General features: G+C 43.4%; 1 protein-coding gene across 1 annotated transcript; it reads right to left on the bottom strand.

Annotated features, from left to right (window-relative positions):
- Nucleotides 1-239: 239 nt before the first annotated feature.
- Nucleotides 240-5,343, bottom strand: LOC110507277 (extracellular calcium-sensing receptor-like). Its single transcript, XM_021587161.2, has 6 exons — nt 5,180-5,343; nt 4,588-4,888; nt 3,702-4,490; nt 3,120-3,347; nt 2,764-2,887; nt 240-2,624 (listed from the first exon to the last, which is right to left on the bottom strand). The coding sequence occupies exons 1-6, from the start codon at nt 5,341-5,343 to the stop codon at nt 1,708-1,710; spliced, it is 2,523 nt and encodes an 840-aa protein (XP_021442836.2). The 3' UTR covers nt 240-1,707.
- Nucleotides 5,344-21,548: the final 16,205 nt, after the last annotated feature.

Below are 21,548 nucleotides of genomic sequence, written 5' to 3' on the forward strand. Positions count from 1 at the left end.
ACATATGCTAAGAGTAACATGAGCGTCTTACATCATTTAAAAGCGTAACTTCTTGTTAGTCTAACTGCGTTGTCAGATTTCAATAAGGCTTTACGGCGAAAGATTCCATGCGATTGTCTGAAGACCATGCCCCACATATACATATTTTTCAACCAGCACAGGTTTCACAAAATCACAAACATCGATTAAATAAAAATTACCATTCTAGCATTTTCATTTATTTGTGTCTTTCTCTAGCGCTGTGAAAATTCAAGTAAGACTGGAGATCTAGAGATATTAGACAGCTGAATTGTTTATGACAACAACAGTAATATTACATGAAGGGTAGCCAATATATTACACCATACATGCAGTACAGACATATATTCTTTATAAGACATTTCACTGAGGCCTTGCTATGTGTTGATGGTGGTATGAATGCCACATGCCCATTGGTGTATTGACACACATTGGGTTGTGGCCCACAGGCCTATGAGGAGAGGTTTAAGAAGTCAATGTTGTTTTTGATGAGATAGTAGGCCATGCTTGTCCAGAGCAGGCCTTTGAGACAGAGGCACAGTAAGGGGCTTGTGTGTGGGCTCCTGATCTGGACCTGGACTGGAAGGAAGCAGTCACTGAGGGGGTCACTGAGGGGGTCACTGAGGGGGCCTGTGGAAGCACAGCAGGCTGTCAGTGACTGCTGGGGTAGAGCAGTGAGAAACATAGCCTATGTCAAAATTATTGTCTTGACTTTCCTAGATATGTAGATATGGCTGCTTGGCATAATGTGCTGCTGGATGTGTGTTCAGAACTTATTTAACATCCATGTACCTGTGACAGATCTCGTCTACCAGCCGGCTCTTTCTCTTTCGAACCGTCTCTTACAATGTCTCATGAAGAGACCGGAATGGAGCCCATGGCAGGAGCGGATTTACATTGGCTGATATCTCAATCCTTCACCGTCCAACAAAACCCTTATAACCTGCCCTCTGCAAACTAATTAGGCTAAACAAGGAAGTGAGTTCACGTCCATCTCTCACATGCAAATGTCTTATTTTGCTCCTTTTGTACACCAGTATCTCTACTTGCACACTCATCTTCTGCACATCTTATCATGCCAGTGTTTATATTCTATATTGTAATTATGTATCTACTATGGCCTATTTATTGCCTTACCTCCCTTATCCTACCTCATTTGCAAACACTGTATTGTATTATTGACTCCATGTTTGTTTATTCCATGTGTAACTGTGTTGTTGTTTGTGTCGCACTGCTTTGCTTTATCTTGGACAGGTCGCATGTGTAAATGAGCACTTCATCTCAACTAGCCTACCTGGTTAAATAAAGGTGAAATAAATAAAATAAGAAATATGCCCAAACTCAGAATCAGTTGGGGCTTCCTAAAAGTCATATGATCATTGTGAGGTTTTCTGTAGTTTTCATAGTCAAACTGTAGCAGGCTCTCTCTATCCTTGATTTGAACCCTTCCCCTTTCAAGTAACACTTCATTGCACAGTGTTTCCAGGCTCTATTTTTTGGTATCAATTGAGCCTGGGGATGAGTTTAACCCATGATTGACTTAGATATGATGTGTCTGTGGATGAGTTTAACCCATGACTGACTTAGGTATGATGTGTCTGTGTTTATTATAGAAAGACTTTGAATAGGCCAATGGTCAGTATTCATCCTAAAGGGCTTTGGTTGACGTCTTTCCCAAAATATGTTTCTTTAATATCGTATGTCATTGGATGTCTTCCCCATGATATGTTTCTTGGTGTTTTGCTCTGGCCTCAGCAATATAATGAAACATTTAGGAGCAAAAATGCAGAATAGTAAACCAAAACTGGAGGCCAGAATAGCAAATATCTCCACAGCTACAGTGAACTTCCCAGGAGAGCTGACATAAGCTGGGATAAAGGTAATCCAGACTGCACAGAATATGAGCATGCTGAAGGTGATGAATTTGGCCTCATTGAAGTTATCAGGAAGCTTTCGAGCCAGAAAAGCCAGCACAAAGCACAAGAGAGCTAGGAGTCCTATATACCCCAATACAGCCCAGAAACCAATAGCTGAACCCACATCACACTCTAGAATGACCTTTTCCTTATAGGTCTTCATGTTCTTGTAGGGGAAAGGAGGGGAGACTGTTAACCAAAGAACACAGATCAGGACCTGTATGAGAGTGAAAGCAAGAACACTGAGTCTCTGCTGTGTAGGACCAAACCATTTCATGATATTACTGGCTGGAAGTGTAGCCCTGAAGGCCATCAACACCACTATTGTTTTCCCCAGAACACAAGAGATGCAGAGGACGAAGGTGATCCCAAACGCTGTGTGACGCAGCATACAGGACCACTCAGAGGGCCGGCCAATGAAAGTAAGAGAACACAGAAAACAAAGAGTCAAGAAGAAGAGCAGCAGGAAGCTCAGCTCAGAGTTGTTGGCCCTGACGATGGGAGTGTCCTTATGAATTGAAAACACCACAGCTACCAGAGTAGTAACACCGGACCCAAGTAAGGAGAAAAACACCAGAACTATGCCCATCATTTCTTCATAGGAGAGGAATTCAACTGGTTTCAACACACAGAGGTCCCTTTTTTCATTGGACCAATACTCCAAGTCACATCGATAGCAGCCGTTAGAATCTGTAAAAGGATTAGAACGTCATTCATTCCATGAATCAGTGTGTCACTGTGTCATGTGTTTTTTGATATCTATTAGTCTTGTTGGGCAGTGACAGAACTTAAAAGTATTGAAGGAAGCAATAAATGCATTATATATTACCTGTGATATTACTGATCTCTCCCTCCGCACATGGTACACAGTCATAACAGCATACAGGCTTTCCTTTCTGTACAGCCTTACGAGTGCCTGTGGGACAGCTCTCACTGCACACTGCTGCAGGTGTCTGTAGAGAAATACAAGATGTCTGAATATTGGTGTATTTTATATAAATAAACGTGCAGAAATGTTTTAATGTCACTACTTATAGAAGTTATATTACCAATGCAAAAGAAGACAATTGAGATAGACTATGTGGATTATGTATACATTATAGAATGCATGTTTTACATTTGCAGTGGTTTGAGGTTTGCATGTGTTATGCTTTTGCCACATATTCAACATGTATTTAGTCCTACCTCTGCCTGGCCCCCTACCCAGACCAGTTTTCCCTTGTTGAAGGTAATGCGCTGTTCAGGGGGCATCGAGGAATCATACAGCCCCACAACATGGAACTGCAGGGTCCCATCCTCCTCCTGCTGCCAGTTCACTAGGTCGTAGAATGCCACCACATCTCCGTTATCATCAAACCAGATCTCCTCTCCTGTCTTTACTCTAAACCTCACCTCCTTTAGGTACTGTAGCACCTGCTCAACAACATGGGGAGAGGGAGAGAGAGAGAGAGAGAGGGAACGAGAGAGACACAGAGAGAGACACAGAGAGACAGAGACACAGAGAGACAGAGACAGAGAGACAGAAAGAGAGAGACAGGGGGAGACAGAGAGACAGAGACAGAGAGAGAGAGAGAGAGAGCGAGAGAGAGAGAGAGACACAGAAAGAGATAGAGAGAGACAGACAAAGACAATGAGACAGTGAGAGAGAGAATTAGACAGAGACAGAGAGACAGAGCGACACAGAGAGAGACACAGAGAGAGACACAGAGAGTGGGATGATTCATATGATATGTTATTTATGTTTTGTCGTATCTGTGGCTTGCTCACCTGCTGTGGTGTGTAGACTGGTCTTCTGCCGCTGTCTGTGTCATTCTTTAAGTCTGTCAGTAGGTTGTGCAGAGCGTGTGCAATCGCATATACAGCTGTGTACACTTTACTGGATATTCTCAGCTCTGACATGTCAGTGTATTGGTTCTTCAGCTTTGCTAAGCTCTCTGTTCCTGTGCACAGTGTGCTGCTGCCCCCCTCGAAGGAGCACTTGAACACAGTCTCCCAGAACTCCCTGAGCAGGGTGTTGTCTGGCGCCTGGAAGGGGTGCACCTTTTGTAGGAACCCCTCCAGACCATCCAGCCTGGCATTCCTGATGGCAAAGCCCACCGCCCCCCTCAGGAAGCCGTAGGACTTGTTCTCCGTCAGCAGTCTGGCTGTGATCCAGGCCTCGCTGCCCACCCACTGAAGCCCTGGGTCTCCCTCCAGGGCCATCTCATTCATCAGGGGGATGAGTTCCCCCAAGGTCAAGAACAGTACCACCACCCTGGCTGTGGCCCTCCGGATGACCTTGACGACTTCTAGGAGCTTCTCTCTGGGGTCTGTGCGGTGGATGGACTCTTGGTACTCTACACAGACCCCTTCATGCCACGATGCCTCCAAGAATGTGGCCATGCCGTTGTTTCCATAGTCATTGTTGCTGTTCACCACTCCCACCCAGTTCCATCCAAAGTGTTTGACCAGCTTTGCCAGGGCTCTGCTCTGGTAGAAGTCACTGGGGATGGTTCTGAAGAAGGAAGGGAACTTCTTTTTATTACTCAGACAAGCACAGGTGGCAAAGTGGCTGATCTGTGTGGAAGAAACGGGAAGATTTGAATTGATCTTTCATACATAGCTGACATTGATGAAACTACCTCTAAAGAGCCACAACCAGAAGGTGTCTCACCACAGGGATGTTGAATGGTCCGACCAGGGATGACATTCCGATGGTGGATGTGGAGCTTGACTCCCCTACAATACCCAACACGGCTGGAGATCTGGAACAGGAGGAAGGATCTCCCAGGCTGTCCTCAGGCCCAGGGCTGTTCATCAGGGCCAGGGCTGAGTGGATGGCCAGGGGGGCATAGCTACAGGAGTCATAGACCTGGTAACCCAGAGACAGCCCTGGGAGCAGATCACTGCTGTTGTTGATCTCCTCCAGGGCAAAGATCAGGGTCTGTGCAAACTGGAACTCACGTGGGTCGAAACTGGACAGCGGAAACAAACCAAAAAATAAGTTCATTGAAGCCAGGAATCTCATATGCCACAATCACATATACTGGCAAAACTGATATATTCATTCGAGATGAGTTGAGTATTGTGTTTAGTATCACAGAAACAATTTGTATACTTGTTTTGTCCAAAAAATAAATGCACAGATCATAGTGTTATTAAGCACTGTGCCTAATTTCAGTGAGAGACACAAAAAAATCTATCCTGATGAGTAATACTCCCTAACAGCTAAAAGTTCCCACAGATAGTTGTTTTTCAGCACATACCTGATACAGGATGTTTTCTCTGGTCTGGAGGTGAACGAATGGACCTTGAAGAGGGCATTCCTATGTAGAGGGAACACTGCCCCAATGTTGATGTCCCCCTCGGCAGACAGGAGAGGCAGAGCAGGTTGGCCCAGCAGAGAGCAGATTGGTGCAGGAGCAGCCATACCCCTGATCACCACCACCAGCAGCCGGAGAACCACTCCTGTACTCAGTGCCATGCCAGCCTTCAGCAGGGCAGCTGTGTCTGTGAGGGCAGACAGAAGGGTTCCTCTTTTATAGAGGTGAAAGTGCCCCGTAAGACGCTGGAACTGCCCATACACTCCCTCTCAACGAGTGGGATGTGGTTCTAGTGTTTATTGTGTCCCCGGGGTACAGGATGAGAGAGGGAGGTAGGATAGTGACAGAGGCTGGGCTATGCTGCTATTATGAGCAAGCAGTGGATAGATAATTGCAGGCTTCTGACATTGTGGATTTTCCATATTTTTTTTTTGTATGACAATTTAAACTCATAGAACAATTCAATTTAATTTCAATCAAAAAAATAATAATAATAATATCTGTCATTGTAAATACAGATTTATTATTAATAAATAAGGTACCCAAAGTACTGCCTGTTACTCAAGCCCAGAAGCTTGGATATGCACATAGATAGAAAGCACTCTAAAGTTTCCTAAACAGATAAAATAATGTCTGTGAGTATAACACAACTAATATGGCAAGTGAAAATTTGAGGACAATCCATCCAGAATTTTCATTTTCAGCTCACCACTGATTACAATGGCTGGGAATGGGAATATAAAAGGAAGACCTCTCAGATTGCAGTTCCTAGGGCTTCCACTAGATGTCAACAGTCTTTAGAAAGAGTTTCAGGCTTGTTTGTTGAAAAATGAGCTAGAATTTGTAGTATTAGTAATTGGCTCCCACTTTGGCTTTAGTGTTTGTTGCGTGTTCCGGTGAGGGCGCGCACTTCGTTTTTTATCTCCGGCAAGGGGTCTCCGGTATTCTCTGGGCCCGCAGCTAGAACGTACTACGTGTTTTACGTTTTTATTATGGTTTGAACAGAAGGCGCTGTGAATTTTGGGCCTGCTCTGAAATGTGATAGTTGGCTTCTAAACGAGTTGAAAAAAGTGGGTGTGGTGTCAGTTGGTATCAGTTTGGTGTCAGAATGACATCTAATTGACTGATGGACGGTGACTTGCTGGTTGACTTTTGTCCATTTGCAATATGCTTAAACAGTGAGGTACCATCGCCAAATTACATTCTGAAATCAACACAACGAGCGATGGAGAGAAACCACTATCACTGCCTGGCCATCCCGAGATCATCAGGCCAGTCAATTTTGCAGTGGATAGATAATTGCAGGCTTCTGACATTGTGGATTTTCCATAGTTTTTTTTGTATGACAATTTAAACTCATACATAAAACAATAGAACAAGTATTGGTTTGAAATAAATAGTAATTGTTGTATTATTTTATTTGTCTGTTGAAGTTGTTAAACAAAAATGAAACATCTGGAATAGCATGACACATATACATTGTCCACAATGTCCACAATGTCAGAAGTCTGCACTTATCTGTCCACTGCTTTGCTCATATTAACAACGTAGCCCAGCCTCTGTCAGTATGTCAGTATCCCAACTCCCTATCTCATCATAGCCAAGGTTTTTGTCTAGCTCATGGTTTGTCCCGGGTACGTAACCTGATGGTTGCAAAGAAGGCCCTGATTGGTGAACCACTGATCCAGCTCTTTGTCTTTTGGTAATCCTAGGGACAAGCCCACACAGTGCTTTTAACATAGTGTTTTCAAACATATTTGACACACTTCAACAGACTGTACCAGTCAAACGTTTGGACACAACTACATATTCAAGGCTTTTTGTTCATTTTTAATATTTTATACGTTTTTGAATAATATTGAAGACATCAAAACTATGAAATAACACATATGGAATCATGTAGTAACCAAAAAAGTGTTAAACAATATATTTTATATTTGAGGTTCTTCAAAGTAGCCAACCTTTGCCAGTTGTTTATTTGGCTCCTGAGTGGCGCAGCGGTCTAAGGCCCTGCATTACAGAGGAGGAGTCGTCACTACAGTCCCTGGGTCGATTCCAGGCTATGTCACATCTGGCTGTGATTGGGAGTCCCATTGCGCAATGCACAATTGGCTCAGTGTCGTCTTTGTAAATACAGATTTATTATTAATAAATAAGGTTCCCAAAGTACTGCCTGTTAGTCAAGCCCAGAAGCTTGGATATGCATATAGATAGAAAGCACTCTAAAGTTTCCAAAACAGATAAAATAATGTCTGTGAGTATAACAGACCTAATATGGCAAGCAAAAACCTGAGCACAATCCCATCCAGAATTTTCATTTTCAGCTCACCACTGATTACAATGGCTGGGAATGGGAATATAAAACGAAGACCTCTCAGATTGCAGTTCCTAGGGCTTCCACTAGATGTCAAGAGTTTCAGGCTTGTTTGTTGAAAAATGAGCTAGAATTTGTAGTATTAGCAATTGGCTCCCACTTTGGCTGTAGTGTTTGTTGCGTGTTTCCGGTGAGGGCGTGCACTTCGTTTTTTATCTCCGGCAATGGTCTCCGGTATTCTCTGTCTTAAATTGTATTGTTTATTGACATATTAGGGTACCTGATGATTGATTAGGAGCATTGTTTGATATGATTGGAAGAAGTTTATTGGTAATTTACGGGATTCATTTGTATGCATTTTGAACGAGGGAAACCAGTGGATTATTGAGTCAAGCGCACCAATGATACTTACTTTTTTGGGATATAAAGAAGGACTTTATCGAACAAAAGGACCATTTGTTATGTAGCTGGGACCCTTGTGATTGCAACCAGATTTTTTTTTTTTTTTTTAATCTTTATTTAACCAGGCAAGTCAGTTAAGAACAAATTCTTATTTTCAATGACGGCCTGGGAACAGTGGGTTAACTGCCTGTTCAGGGGCAGAACGACAGATTTGTACCTTGTCAGCTCGGGGGTTTGAACTCGCAACCTTCCGGTTACTAGTCCAACACTCTAACCACTAGGCTACCCTGCCGCCCCATGATGAAGATGAAGATCGTCAAAGGTAAGTGATTTATTTTATCTCTATTTCTGACTTTCATGACGCATCTGCTTGGTTGGAAAATGTATGTAATGCTATTGTTTGCGGGGCACAGTTCTCAGAAAATCGCATGGTGTGCTTTCGCCTTAAATGCTTTTTGAAATCTGATGAAATGAGGCTGGATTAACAAGAAGATAAGCTTATAAATTATGTATGACACTTCAGTTTTCATGAATGTTTAATATTACGATTTCTGTCATTTGAATTTCGTGCTCTGCAATTTCACCGGATGTTGTCGAGGTGGGACGCTAGCTTCCCAATGATCCGTAAGGAATTAACTAATTTGCTTAGAATTCATTAGGGCTAGCTGTCCCACTAGATGAACACAAGCCGACTACTTCCGGTGAAATTGGAGGGCTCGTAATTCAAATAAATATTTGGAATATTAAACATTAACGAACATATGCTAAGAGTAACATGAGCGTCTTATATCATTTAAAAGCGTAACTTCTTGTTAATCAGATTTCAATAAGGATTTACGGTGAAAGTATCCATGCGATTGTCTGAAAACAGTGCCCCACATCAACATATTTTTCAACCAACCACAGGCTTCACAAAATCACATATAGCGATTAAATAAATCACTTACATTTGAAGATCATCCTCTGTTTGCAATCCCAAGGGTCCCAGCTACAACATGAATGGTTGTTTTGCTCGATAAAATGCTTCTTTATATCCCAAAAAGTCAGTTTAGTTGGCGCCACTGATTTCAGTAATCCACACGTTCAACATGCAGACAAAGGAGTCCAAAAAGCTAAAGCTAAACTTCGTCCAAACAAGTCAAACGACATTTCTATTAAACCCTCAGGTACTTAAAACGTAAATAAAATAAAATATTTCATATGGAAAGTAGTATGTTCAACAGGAATGGAAAATTCGTAAATGCACTCCCTCTCCCTTAATAACCTGTTGTAACTGCCCATCCCGGGTCCGGGAGCGTTGTCATCATCTGACACTAATTAGCCTAACGCAACGGACATAAATATTCCTCAGCGTTATGACGGCTGCGTGGGCCCATGGTGTTTATACTTGCAAACTATTGTTTGTACAGATGAACATGGTACCTTCAGGCGTTTGGAAATTGCTCTCAAGGATGAACCAGACTTGTTGAGGTCTACAGACCTGTACTTTGCATCCTTGCACTATACAATGGAGTGCGATGGAGCAGAATGTTCTGTTTTTCTTTTAAAAACTTGTTGATGACTATTTCTACGCTCATGCAAATAAACCCAGGTGAGTTAAATTACACAGTAAACGAGTATCATTACCTCCAACCTTCATTGTATTGGTCCTGTGCACTTTTAAATCAAATGTAAACACCAAATGTTTCTATTTCAACTTCAACATACTTTAGAATAAATAGTGAATCATGCAAAGTTGGCCAATATTTGACGGTATCTGTATATGATACTGTGTCCCTGGAAGGGAAGCTGCTACTGTTATTGTTGTGTTAGAGGATGAGATGGGGGCCTTGAGGTGTTTCCTCCCCTGGGGCTGAACTCTGTGGTATTAGCAGCAGCTCCTCTGTACCTGTAGAGAGTCATCCTACTGTCTGTCTGTGTGTGTGTGTGTGTGTTTGTCTGTGTGTGTGTGTGTGTGTGTGTGTGTGTGTGTGTGTGTGTGTGTGTGTTTGTTGGTGTGTGTTTGTTAAAGGCCCTGCATGTCTGCAAAAGGTAGTCTGTCTGTCTGCATGTCTGTCTGTTTGTCTGCCTGTTTGTCTTCCTGCCCTGCGATTTTATTTACACTTTAACATTTTGAGATAGCCTGACCATCTTTGACAACGTCCTCATGTTCATGTTTGAAAATCCATTATTTGACCAAAGGTAATAATCAATTATCTTGTTGAATGTGATGTATTTAAATGCACACAACACTAAAAACACACAAATTACACTTTTTTAGTAAGGTGGAAACATGCAGCAGCTGTTGTCCTCACAGATAATTACAGAACATTTGAGAAATACTGTCTCAGATAGTAGGCATTTTCTAAAATATGTTAAAAACATTATAATGTTATATGATATAATGTCATAATGTTATGTTGTGTTATAACATACATCATTGGATATCTTCCCCATTATATGTTTCTTGGTGTTTTGCTCTGGCCAAAATATAATGAAACATTTAGGAGCAAATACGTAGAACAGTAACAGAAACTGGAGGCCAGAATAGCAAAGATCTCCACAGCTACAGTGAACTTCCCAGGAGAGCTGAGACAAGCTGGGATAAAGGGGATCCAGACTGCACAGAATATGAGCATGCTGAAGGTGATGAATTTGGCCTCACTGAAGTTATCAGGCAGCTTTCGAGCCAGAAAAGCAGCATAAAGCACAAGAGAGCCGGGAGTAATATATCTACTGGCACCTGCAATGAAGCGTGGGTTGTTTACATTAGGGACCAATGTGACACAATCAACTAAAATGTATACTGTTATAAATGACAGCCGACAACAACTAGCATGCATTTACAAAATTCTGTGTCAATACCAAGGAGCTGTTGTTGATAGTATGTTGCCTGTCTGCAGGTAACGAGGCATCATAGACACCCAAAGTAACTCACTCCACACTTCCATTCTCCTTCGCCTACTACGACTAGGCCTACTACCACTAGGTCTACTACCACTTCTACCATTAGGCCAACTACCACTAGGCCTACAACCACTAGGTCGACCACTACCACTACTACAACTATCACCACTAATACCACTACCACCATTATGCCCTCTACCACCTGGTCTACTACCACAACAACTACTACCACTAGGTCTACTAGGTCAACTAGCACTAGGTCTACGAGCACTACTACCACTAGGCCTACTACTGCTAGGCCTACTACGACTACTACCACTACAACTAGGCAAACTACCACTACTCATGCTACCACTAGGCCTACTACATCTACTACTACTACAACTAGGCAAATACCACAACTGCAACTACTACTAATACCACTAGGCCTACTACCACTACTACTACTACCACTACTGCCACTATGCCTACTACCACTAAAAATACTACCACTTCCACTAATAGTACTAATACCACCAGGCCTACTACCACAACTACTACCACTAAAACTAGGCCTACTACCACAACTACAACTAATACCACTAGGTCTACTACAACTGCTACTACCACTATTACTACCACTAGGCCTACTACCACTACTACTACAACCACTACTACTACCACCACTAGGCCTGTTTCCACTACTACTATTACCAGTAGGCCTACTACCACTATTACTACTACAGCTACTACTACTGCCACTAGGCCTACTACCACTACTACTACCACTAGGCCTAAATCCACTACTACCACAACAGCTAGGCCTATTACCACAACTAACTCCACTACCATTAGGTCTACTACCACTACTCCTACTACTAGAACTCCTGGAAGGATATTGACCTCATCCCGTCAGTTGAGGATGCCTGGTCATTCTTTAAAAGAAACTTCCTCACCATTTTAGATAAGCATGCTCCGTTCAAAAAATGCAGAACTAAGAACAGATATAGCCCCTGGTACACTCCAGACCTGACTGCCCTCGACCAGCACAAAAACATCCTGTGGCGGACTGCAATAGCATTGAATAGTCCACGCGATATGCAACTGTTCAGGGAAGTCAGGAACCAATACACGCAGTCAGTTAGGAAAGCAAAGGCCAGCTTCTTCAGGCAGAAATGTGCATCTTGTAGCTCTAACTCCAAAAAGTTATTGGACACTGTAAAGTCCATGGAGAACAAGATCACCTCCTCCTTGCTGCCCACTGCACTGAGGCTAGGTAACACGGTCACCACCGATAAATCCATGGTTATCGAAAACTTCAACAAGCATTTCTCAACGGCTGGCCATGCCCTCCTCCTGGCTACTCCAACCTCGACCAACAGCTCCGCCCCCCTTGCAGCTACTCGCCCAAGCCTCTCCAGCTTCTCCTTTACCCAAATCCAGATAGCAGATGTTCTGAAAGAGCTGCAAAACCTGGACCCGTACAAATCAGCTGGGCTTTACAATCTGGACCCTCCATTTCTGAAACTATCCGCCGCCATTGTCGCAACCCCTATTACTAGCCTGTTCAACCTCTCTTTCATATCATCTGAGATCCCAAAGGATTGGAAAGTTGCCGCAGTCATCCCCCTCTTCAAAGGGGAAGACACCCTGGACCAAAACTGTTACAGACCAATATCCATCCTGCCCTGCCTATCTAAGGTCTTCGAAAGCCAAGTCAACAAACAGGTCACTGACCATCTCGAATCCCACTGTACCTTCTCTGCTGTGCAATCTGGTTTCTGAGCCGGTCACGGGTGCACCTCAGCCACGCTCAAGGTACTAAACGATATCATAACCGCCATCGATAAAAGACAGTACTGTGCAGCCGTCTTCATCGACCTGGTCAAGGCTTTCGACTCTGTCAATCACCATATTCTTATCGGCAGACTCAGTAGCCTCGGTTTTTCTAATGACTGTCTTGCCTGGTTCACCAACCACTTTGCAGACAGAGTTCAGTGTGTCAAATCGGAGGGAATGTTGTCCGGTCCTCTGGCAGTCTCTGTCGGGGTGCCACAGGGTTCAATTCTCGGGACGACTCTTTTCTCTGTATATCAATGATGTTGCTCTTGCTGCGGGCGATTCCCTGATCAACCTCTACGCAGACGACACCATTCTGTATACTTCTGGCCCTTCCTTGGACACTGTGCTATCTAACCTCCAAACGAGCTTCAATGCCATACAGCACTCCTTCCGTGGCCTCCAACTGCTCTTAAACGCTAGTTAAACCAAATGCATGCTTTTCAACCGTTCGCTGACAGCACGCCCGACTAGCATCACCACCCTGGATGGTTCTGACCTAGAATATGTGGACATCTATAAGTACCTAGGTGTCTGGCTAGACTGTAAACTCTCCTTCCAGACTCATATCAAACATCTCCAATCTAAAATAAAATCTAGAGTCGGCTTTCTATTCCGCAACAAAGCCTTCTTCACTCACGCCGCCAAATTTACCCTAGTAAAACTGACTATCCTACCGATCCTCGACTTCGGCGATGTCATCTACAAAATAGCTTCCAATACTCTACTCAGCAAACTGGATGCAGTTTATCACAGTGCCATCCGTTTTGTTACTAAAACACCTTATACCACCCACCACTGCGACCTGTATGCTTTTGTACACCAGTATCTCTACATGTACATGACCATCTGATCATTTATCACTCCAGTGTTAATCTGCAAAATTTTAATTATTCGCCTATCTCCTCATGCCTTTTCCACACAATGGATAGATACTTTTTTTTTCTTTTTTTTCCTACTGTGTTATTGGCTTGTTAATTGTTTACTTCATGTGTAACTCTATGTTGTTGTCTGTTCACACTGCTATGCTTTATCTTGGCCAGGTCGCAGTTGTAAATGATAACGTGTTCTCAACTAGCCTACCTGGTTAATATATTAAAGAAAGGTGAAATAAATAAAAAATAGAAATAAAAACTACAACTACTGCCACAACAAGAAGGCCTACTAAATCAAATCAAATCAAATCAAATTGTATTTGTCACATACACATGGTTAGCAGATGTTAATGCGAGTGTAGCGAAATGCTTGTGCTTCTAGTTCCGACAATGCAGTAATAACAAGTAATCTAACTAACAATTCCAAAACTACTGTCTTGTACACAGTGTAAGGGGATAAAGAATATGTACATAAGGATATATGAATGAGTGATGGTACAGAGCAGCATAGGCAAGATACAGTAGATGGTATCGGGTACAGTATGTACAAATGAGATGAGTATGTAAACAAAGTGGCATAGTATAGTATAAAGTGGCTAGTGATACATGTATTACATAAGGATACCATCGATGATATAGAGTACAGTATATACGTATGCATATGAGATGAATAATGTAGGGTAAGTAACATTTATATAAGGTAGCATTGTTTAAAGTGGCTAGTGATATATTTACATCATTTCCCATCAATTCCCATTATTAAAGTGGCTGGAGTTGAGTCAATGTCAGTGTGTTGGCAGCAGCCACTCAGTGTTAGTGGTGGCTGTTTAACAGTCTGATGGCCTTGAGATAGAAGCTGTTTTTCAGTCTCTCGGTCCCAGCTTTGATGCACCTGTACTGACCTCGCCTTCTGGATGATAGCGGGGTGAACAGGCAGTGGCTCGGGTGGTTGATGTCCTTGATGATCTTTATGGCCTTCCTGTGACATCGGGTGGTGTAGGTGTCCTGGAGGGCAGGTAGTTTGCCCCCGGTGATGCGTTGTGCAGACCTCACTACCCTCTGGAGAGCCTTACGGTTGAGGGCGGTGCAGTTGCCATACCAGGCGGTGATACAGCCCGCCAGGATGCTCTCGATTGTGCATCTGTAGAAGTTTGTGAGTGCTTTTGGTGACAAGCCGAATTTCTTCAGCCTCCTGAGGTTGAAGAGGCGCTGCTGCGCCTTCTTCACGATGCTGTCTGTGTGAGTGGACCAATTCAGTTTGTCTGTGATGTGTATGCCGAGGAACTTAAAACTTGCTACCCTCTCCACTACTGTTCCATCGATGTGGATAGGGGGGTGTTCCCTCTGCTGTTTCCTGAAGTCCACAATCATCTCCTTAGTTTTGTTGACGTTGAGTGTGAGGTTGTTTTCCTGACACCACACTCCGAGGGCCCTCACCTCCTCCCTGTAGGCCGTCTCATCGTTGTTGGTAATCAAGCCTACCACTGTTGTGTCGTCCGCAAACTTGGTGATTGAGTTGGAGGCGTGCGTGGCCACGCAGTCGTGGGTGAACAGGGAGTACAGGAGAGGGCTCAGAACGCAACCTTGTGGGGCCCCAGTGTTGAGGATCAGCGGGGAGGAGATGTTGTTGCCTACCCTCACCACCTGGGGGCGGCCCGTCAGGAAGTCCAGTACCCAGTTGCACAGGGCGGGGTCGAGACCCAGGGTCTCGAGCTTGATGACGAGCTTGGAGGGTACTATGGTGTTGAATGCCGAGCTGTAGTCGATGAACAGCATTCTCACATAGGTATTCCTCTTGTCCAGATGGGTTAGGGCAGTGTGCAGTGTGGTTGAGATTGCATCGTCTGTGGACCTATTTGGGCGGTAAGCAAATTGGAGTGGGTCTAGGGTGTCAGGTAGGGTGGAGGTGATATGGTCCTTGACTAGTCTCTCAAAGCACTTCATGATGACGGATGTGAGTGCTACGGGGCGGTAGTCATTTAGCTCAGTTACCTTAGCTTTCTTGGGAACAGGAACAATGGTGGCCCTCTTGAAGCATGTGGGAACAGCAGACTGGTATAGGGATTGATTGAATATGTCCGTAAACACACCGGCCAGCTGGTCTGCGCATGCTCTGAGGGCGCGGCTGGGGATGCCATCTGGGCCTGCAGCCTTGCGAGGGTTAACACGTTTAAATGTCTTACTCACCTCGGCTGCAGTGAAGGAGAGACCGCATGTTTTCGTTGCAGGCCGTGTCAGTGGCACTGTATTGTCCTCAAAGCGGGCAAAAAAGTTATTTAGTCTGCCTGGGAGCAAGACATCCTGGTCCGTGACTGGGCTGGGTTTCTTCCTGTAGTCCGTGATTGACTGTAGACCCTGCCACATGCCTCTTGTGTCTGAGCCGTTGAATTGAGATTCTACTTTGTCTCTGTACTGGCGCTTAGCTTGTTTGATAGCCTTGCGGAGGGAATAGCTGCACTGTTTGTATTCGGTCATGTTACCAGACACCTTGCCCTGATTAAAAGCAGTGGTTCGCGCTTTCAGTTTCACACGAATGCTGCCATCAATCCACGGTTTCTGGTTAGGGAATGTTTTAATCGTTGCTATGGGAACGACATCTTCAACGCACGTTCTAATGAACTCGCACACCGAATCAGCGTATTCGTCAATGTTGTTATCTGACGCAATACGAAACATCTCCCAGTCCACGTGATGGAAGCAGTCTTGGAGTGTGGAGTCAGCTTGGTCGGACCAGCGTTGGACAGACCTCAGCGTGGGAGCCTCTTGTTTTAGTTTCTGTCTGTAGGCAGGGATCAACAAAATGGAGTCGTGGTCAGCTTTTCCGAAAGGGGGGCGGGGCAGGGCCTTATATGCGTCGCGGAAGTTAGAGTAACAATGGTCCAAGGTCTTTCCTCCCCTGGTTGCGCAATCGATATGCTGATAAAATTTGGGGAGTCTTGTTTTCAGATTAGCCTTGTTAAAATCCCCAGCTACAATGAATGCAGCCTCCGGATAAATTGTTTCCAGTTTGCAGAGAGTTAAATAAAGTTCGTTCAGAGCCATCGATGTGTCTGCTTGGGGGGGGGATATATACGGCTGTGATTATAATCGAAGAGAATTCTCTTGGTAGATAATGCGGTCTACATTTGATTGTGAGGAATTCTAAATCAGGTGAACAGAAGGATTTGAGTTCCTGTATGTTTCTTTCATCGCACCATGTCACGTTAGTCATAAGGCATACGCCCCCGCCCCTCTTTTTACCAGAAATATGTTTTTTCCTGTCTGCGCGATGCGTGGAGAAACCTGTTGGCTGCACCGCTTCGGATAGCGTCTCTCCAGTAAGCCACGTTTCCGTGAAGCAAAGAACGTTACAGTCTCTGATGTCCCTCTGGAATGCTACCCTTGCTCGGATTTCATCAACCTTGTTGTCAAGAGACTGGACATTGGCAAGAAGAATGCTAGGGAGTGGTGCGCGCTGTGCCCGTCTCCGGAGTCTGACCAGAAGACCGCCTCGTTTCCCTCTCTTTCGGAGTCGTTTTTTTGGGTCGCTGCATAGGATCCACTCCGTTGTCCTGTTTGTAAGGCAGAACACAGGATCCGCGTCGCGAAAAACATATTCTTGGTCGTACTGATGGTGAGTTGATGCTGATCTTATATTCAGTAGTTCTTCTCGACGGTATGTAATGAAACCTAAGATGACCTGGGGTACTAATGTAAGAAATAACACGTAAAAAAACAAAAAACTGCATAGTTTCCTAGGAACGCGAAGCGAGGCGGCCATCTCTGTCGGCGCCGGAAGTCTACAACAACTAACTCCACTACCATCAGGTCTACTACTACTACCACTAGGCCTACTACCACTAATACTACTACCACTACAAGTACTACAACAAGGCCTACTACTACTACCACGACTACTACTACCACAACTAACTCCACTACCATTAGGTCTACTACTACTACTACTACAACAAGGCCTACTACCACAACTAACTCCACTACCATTAGGTCTACTACTACTACCACTACCACTACTACTACTACTACCACTACCACTAGTAATACTGCCACTACTACCACTACGACTATTAGGCCTACTACTGCTACTACTACTAGGACTACTACCACTACTACCACTAGCCCTACTACCACTAATACTACCACCACTACTACTACCATTATTACTACTACAACTACTACCACTACTACCATTACTACTACTACCACTACCACCACTACTACTACTACTACCACTGCTACTACTACTACTACCACTTAGGCCTACTACCACTAATACTACTACCACTACTTCTACTACCACTAGGTCAACCACCACTACTAGCACTACCACTAGACCTAATACCACTAGGCCAAATACCACTACTACCACTACCACTAGGCCTACTACCACAACTACTACTAATTCCACAAGGCCTACTACCACTACTACCACTGGGCCTACCACCACTACTAATACTAGGCCTACTACCACTACTACCACTACTACTACTAGGCCTACTACAACTACTACTACTACTATTACTTCTAGCCCTACAACCACTACTACCACTAGGCCTACTACCACTACTACCACTACTACTACTACCACTACTACCACTACTACTACTACCACCACTGCTACTACTACTACTACTACTACCTCGAGGCCTACTAACACTATTAGTACTAGGTCAACTACCACTACTATTACTACCACTAGGCCTACTACCACTAGGTCTACTACCACTAGGCCTACTACCACTAGTTCTACTACCACTAGTAAGCACTTGGCCTCCTATCACTACTGCCACTACCACTAGGCCTGCTACCACTAGGCCTACCACTAGGTCTACTACCACTAGGCCTACTACCACTCGGCCTACTACCACTACTAAGCACTTGGCCTCCTATCACTACTACAACTATCCACTAGGCCTGCTACCACAAGGCCAACGGCCACAACTACTGCCACTACCACTTGGCCTACTACCACTACAACTACTACCATCAGGCCTACCACCACTACCACTACCACTTGTAATACGACCACTACTACCACTACTACTACTAGGCCTACTACCACTACCACTACTAGGCCTACTACCACAACCACTACTAGGCCTACTACCACTACTGCTACTAGGCCTACTACCACTACTACTACTACTAGCCTACTACCACTACTACGTCCACTACTACAAATACTACTACTTTCACTAGGCCTACTACAACTTCAAATACTACCACTACCACTAATATTACTTATTCCACTAGGCCTACTACCACCACTACTACCTCAACTATTACTACTACCACTAGGTCTACTACCACAACTACTACTACCACAAAGCCTACTACCACTACCACCACTAGGCCTACTACCACAACTACTAATATCACTAAGCCTACTACCACTACTACTACTACCACGAATTCTACTACCACTAGGTCAACTACCACTAGGTCAACTACCACTACTACCACTACCACTAGGTCTACAACCACTAGCCTACTACCACTAGGCCTAATACCACTACTACCACAACCAACATGTACACTACCACTAGGCCTACTACCACTACTGCTACTAGGTATACTACCACTACTACTACTACTACTACTACTAATAGGCCTACTACCACTACTACTACAACTACTACTACTACTTCGACTACCACTAGTAATGCTGCCACTTCTACCACTACTACACCTTCTACCACTAGGCCTACTACCACTATTACTAATACCACTACTACTACCACTAAGCCTACTACCACTACTACTACTACTACTACCACTACTACCACCAAGTCAACTACCACAACTACCACAACTACCACTACCACTAGGCCTACTACCACGACCACTAGGCCTACTACCACTAGGACAACTAACACTAGGCCTACAAGCGCTTGGCCTCCTACCACTACTACCACTACTACTACCACTAGGCCTACTACCACTATGCCAACGACCACACTACTGCCACTACCACTAGGCCAACTACCACTAGGCCTACTACCACAACTACTACTAGTTCCACTAGGCCTACTAACCCTACTACCACTAGGCCTACTACTACTACTAGGCCTACTACCACTACTACTACTACTCGGCTGTCATAATGTTGTCCTGGGGGGTAGGTTTATGACAGTCATAAATACCTCTTTCCCCCTTTTTCCTCTCTCTACCCTACTGTTTTCCTTTATGACGTAATTTGTAATCAAGTTATCATTTAATTATGTGTATGTGTAATTCTGTGTGATTCGTTAGGTATTTAGTAAATAAATAATTAAACCCAATTGTGTATTGCTGATTCAAATTGTTAGCCAGGGTTTGTGCAGATAACTAAGAATTTACAACTTTCAGATGAGACTGAATTAAGGTGACGATTGATATTGACTGCTATTGATGTAAAACATTACTACTCCTCCCAGGATATTCGCTCATTAAGAATTATTCAGGTCACACTCAAGTCATTACTTATGATACCCAGACGGATATCAATGTCTTATCCAATTGAACTAATAAGTGTAAGGGAACCCCCCTGAAATGTACAAAAATGAATGGGAACATATTGGCACCGTACGAAACATATACACAGTGTCCAATACCACTCAATTCAGCGTCGTTTCATTCAAAGTTGATTGCAAATGCCATATGGCAAATGCCAAGTGTAACACTGCAAAGATCCAACAGATGGCGAGTGCGCTCCACCGTGATTTTTCATATTGCAAATGTAAAACAAGTCTAGACCCAAGAGTACATTTTTAAAAAATTGAACATTTTTTCACCCCCTTAAAAAAATGCTTCGAAATTCTTTAAAAAATTTTGTCAATTACACGTGTAAGTACTGTATGAATATACTTTTGTCAAATTGTATTATCAACATTTTTATTTCATTTTTTTACTTGTGCATAAGGCATATGTTTTGTCCATTTGCAATATGATTTCATAGGAAGTTAAAAGTAGCAAAACATTTGAAGAAACGTATCACCCCCTTAAAAAAGTGCCTACTGGACCGTTTTTCGAAAATCTTTTGATTTTTGTGTCAATTACACATGTATTACAACTGTATCAACATACTTTAGACATATTTTATTATCATCATATTTTTTTTTTAAACTTGTGCATTGGGCATATTTTTTTATTTATTTTTATTTTTTATTTTACCTTTATTTAACCAGGTAGGCAAGTTGAGAACAACTTCTCATTTACAATTGCGACCTGGCCAAGATAAAGCAAAGCAGTTCGACAGATACAACGACACAGAGTTACACATGGAGTAAAACAAACATACAGTCAATAATACAGTATAAACAAGTCTATATACAATGTTAGCAAATGAGGTGAGAAGGGAGGTAAAGGCAAAAAAGGCCATGGTGGCAAGGTAAATACAATATAGCAAGTAAAACACTGGAATGATAGTTTTGCAATGGAAGAATGTGCAAAGTAGAAATAAAAATAATGGGGTGCAAAGGAGCAAAATAAATTAATTAATTAAATACAGTTGGGAAAGAGGTAGTTATTTGCAGTTGTTATATGTTTTGTCCATTTGCAATATGATTTCATAGGAAGTCAAAAGTTAAAGTCAAAAGTCACCTTTTTTGGCCAAATGCCATAAGAAACGTCCAAATGCAATGTGAAAGAGTTGAAAGTTCCAAATCAAGATGTTATGTCCATTTGCCATGTACGATCAATGGAAGTCGGTTGACAAACCCAAAATCAGTGAACCATGTCCAAAAGGCAAAATTATATATAGCACTATGTTAAGCCATGAATGAACCTAGATGGTCTATTTCTCATGTATGATGAGGGAGAAGTGGGACTGTTGTTTTTTTATTTTATTGATAAACGTCCAAAATGACAAGGGGCGCCCCCTATTGGATGGGCACGGTCCTGCTCCTGGTAATCCGTTCCAATCACCAGGTGCACGGCTGTGCATTTGCAATATGTTTCAATGTGCATTTACCATCACGAATTTGTCATGCTCAAAAAAACTGCAGAAATGCAAAACAGACTGGCCTGATGATCTCGG

The sequence above is a fragment of the Oncorhynchus mykiss genome, chromosome 27 (assembly GCF_013265735.2).
Source record: "Oncorhynchus mykiss isolate Arlee chromosome 27, USDA_OmykA_1.1, whole genome shotgun sequence".
NCBI lineage: Eukaryota > Metazoa > Chordata > Actinopteri > Salmoniformes > Salmonidae > Oncorhynchus > Oncorhynchus mykiss.

Bases quoted from the DNA above. Each gene is read 5' to 3' on its own strand.
- LOC110507277 (XM_021587161.2), bottom strand. From the start codon at position 5,343: ATGGCTGCTCCTGCACCAATCTGCTCTCTGCTGGGCCAACCTGCTCTG. The intron at 4,491-4,587 runs GTGAGACACCTT...TCTTCCACACAG, and splicing joins GACCATTCAACATCCCTGTG to ATCAGCCACTTTGCCACCTG. The intron at 3,348-3,701 runs GTGAGCAAGCCA...GTTGTTGAGCAG, and splicing joins CAGTCTACACACCACAGCAG to GTGCTACAGTACCTAAAGGA.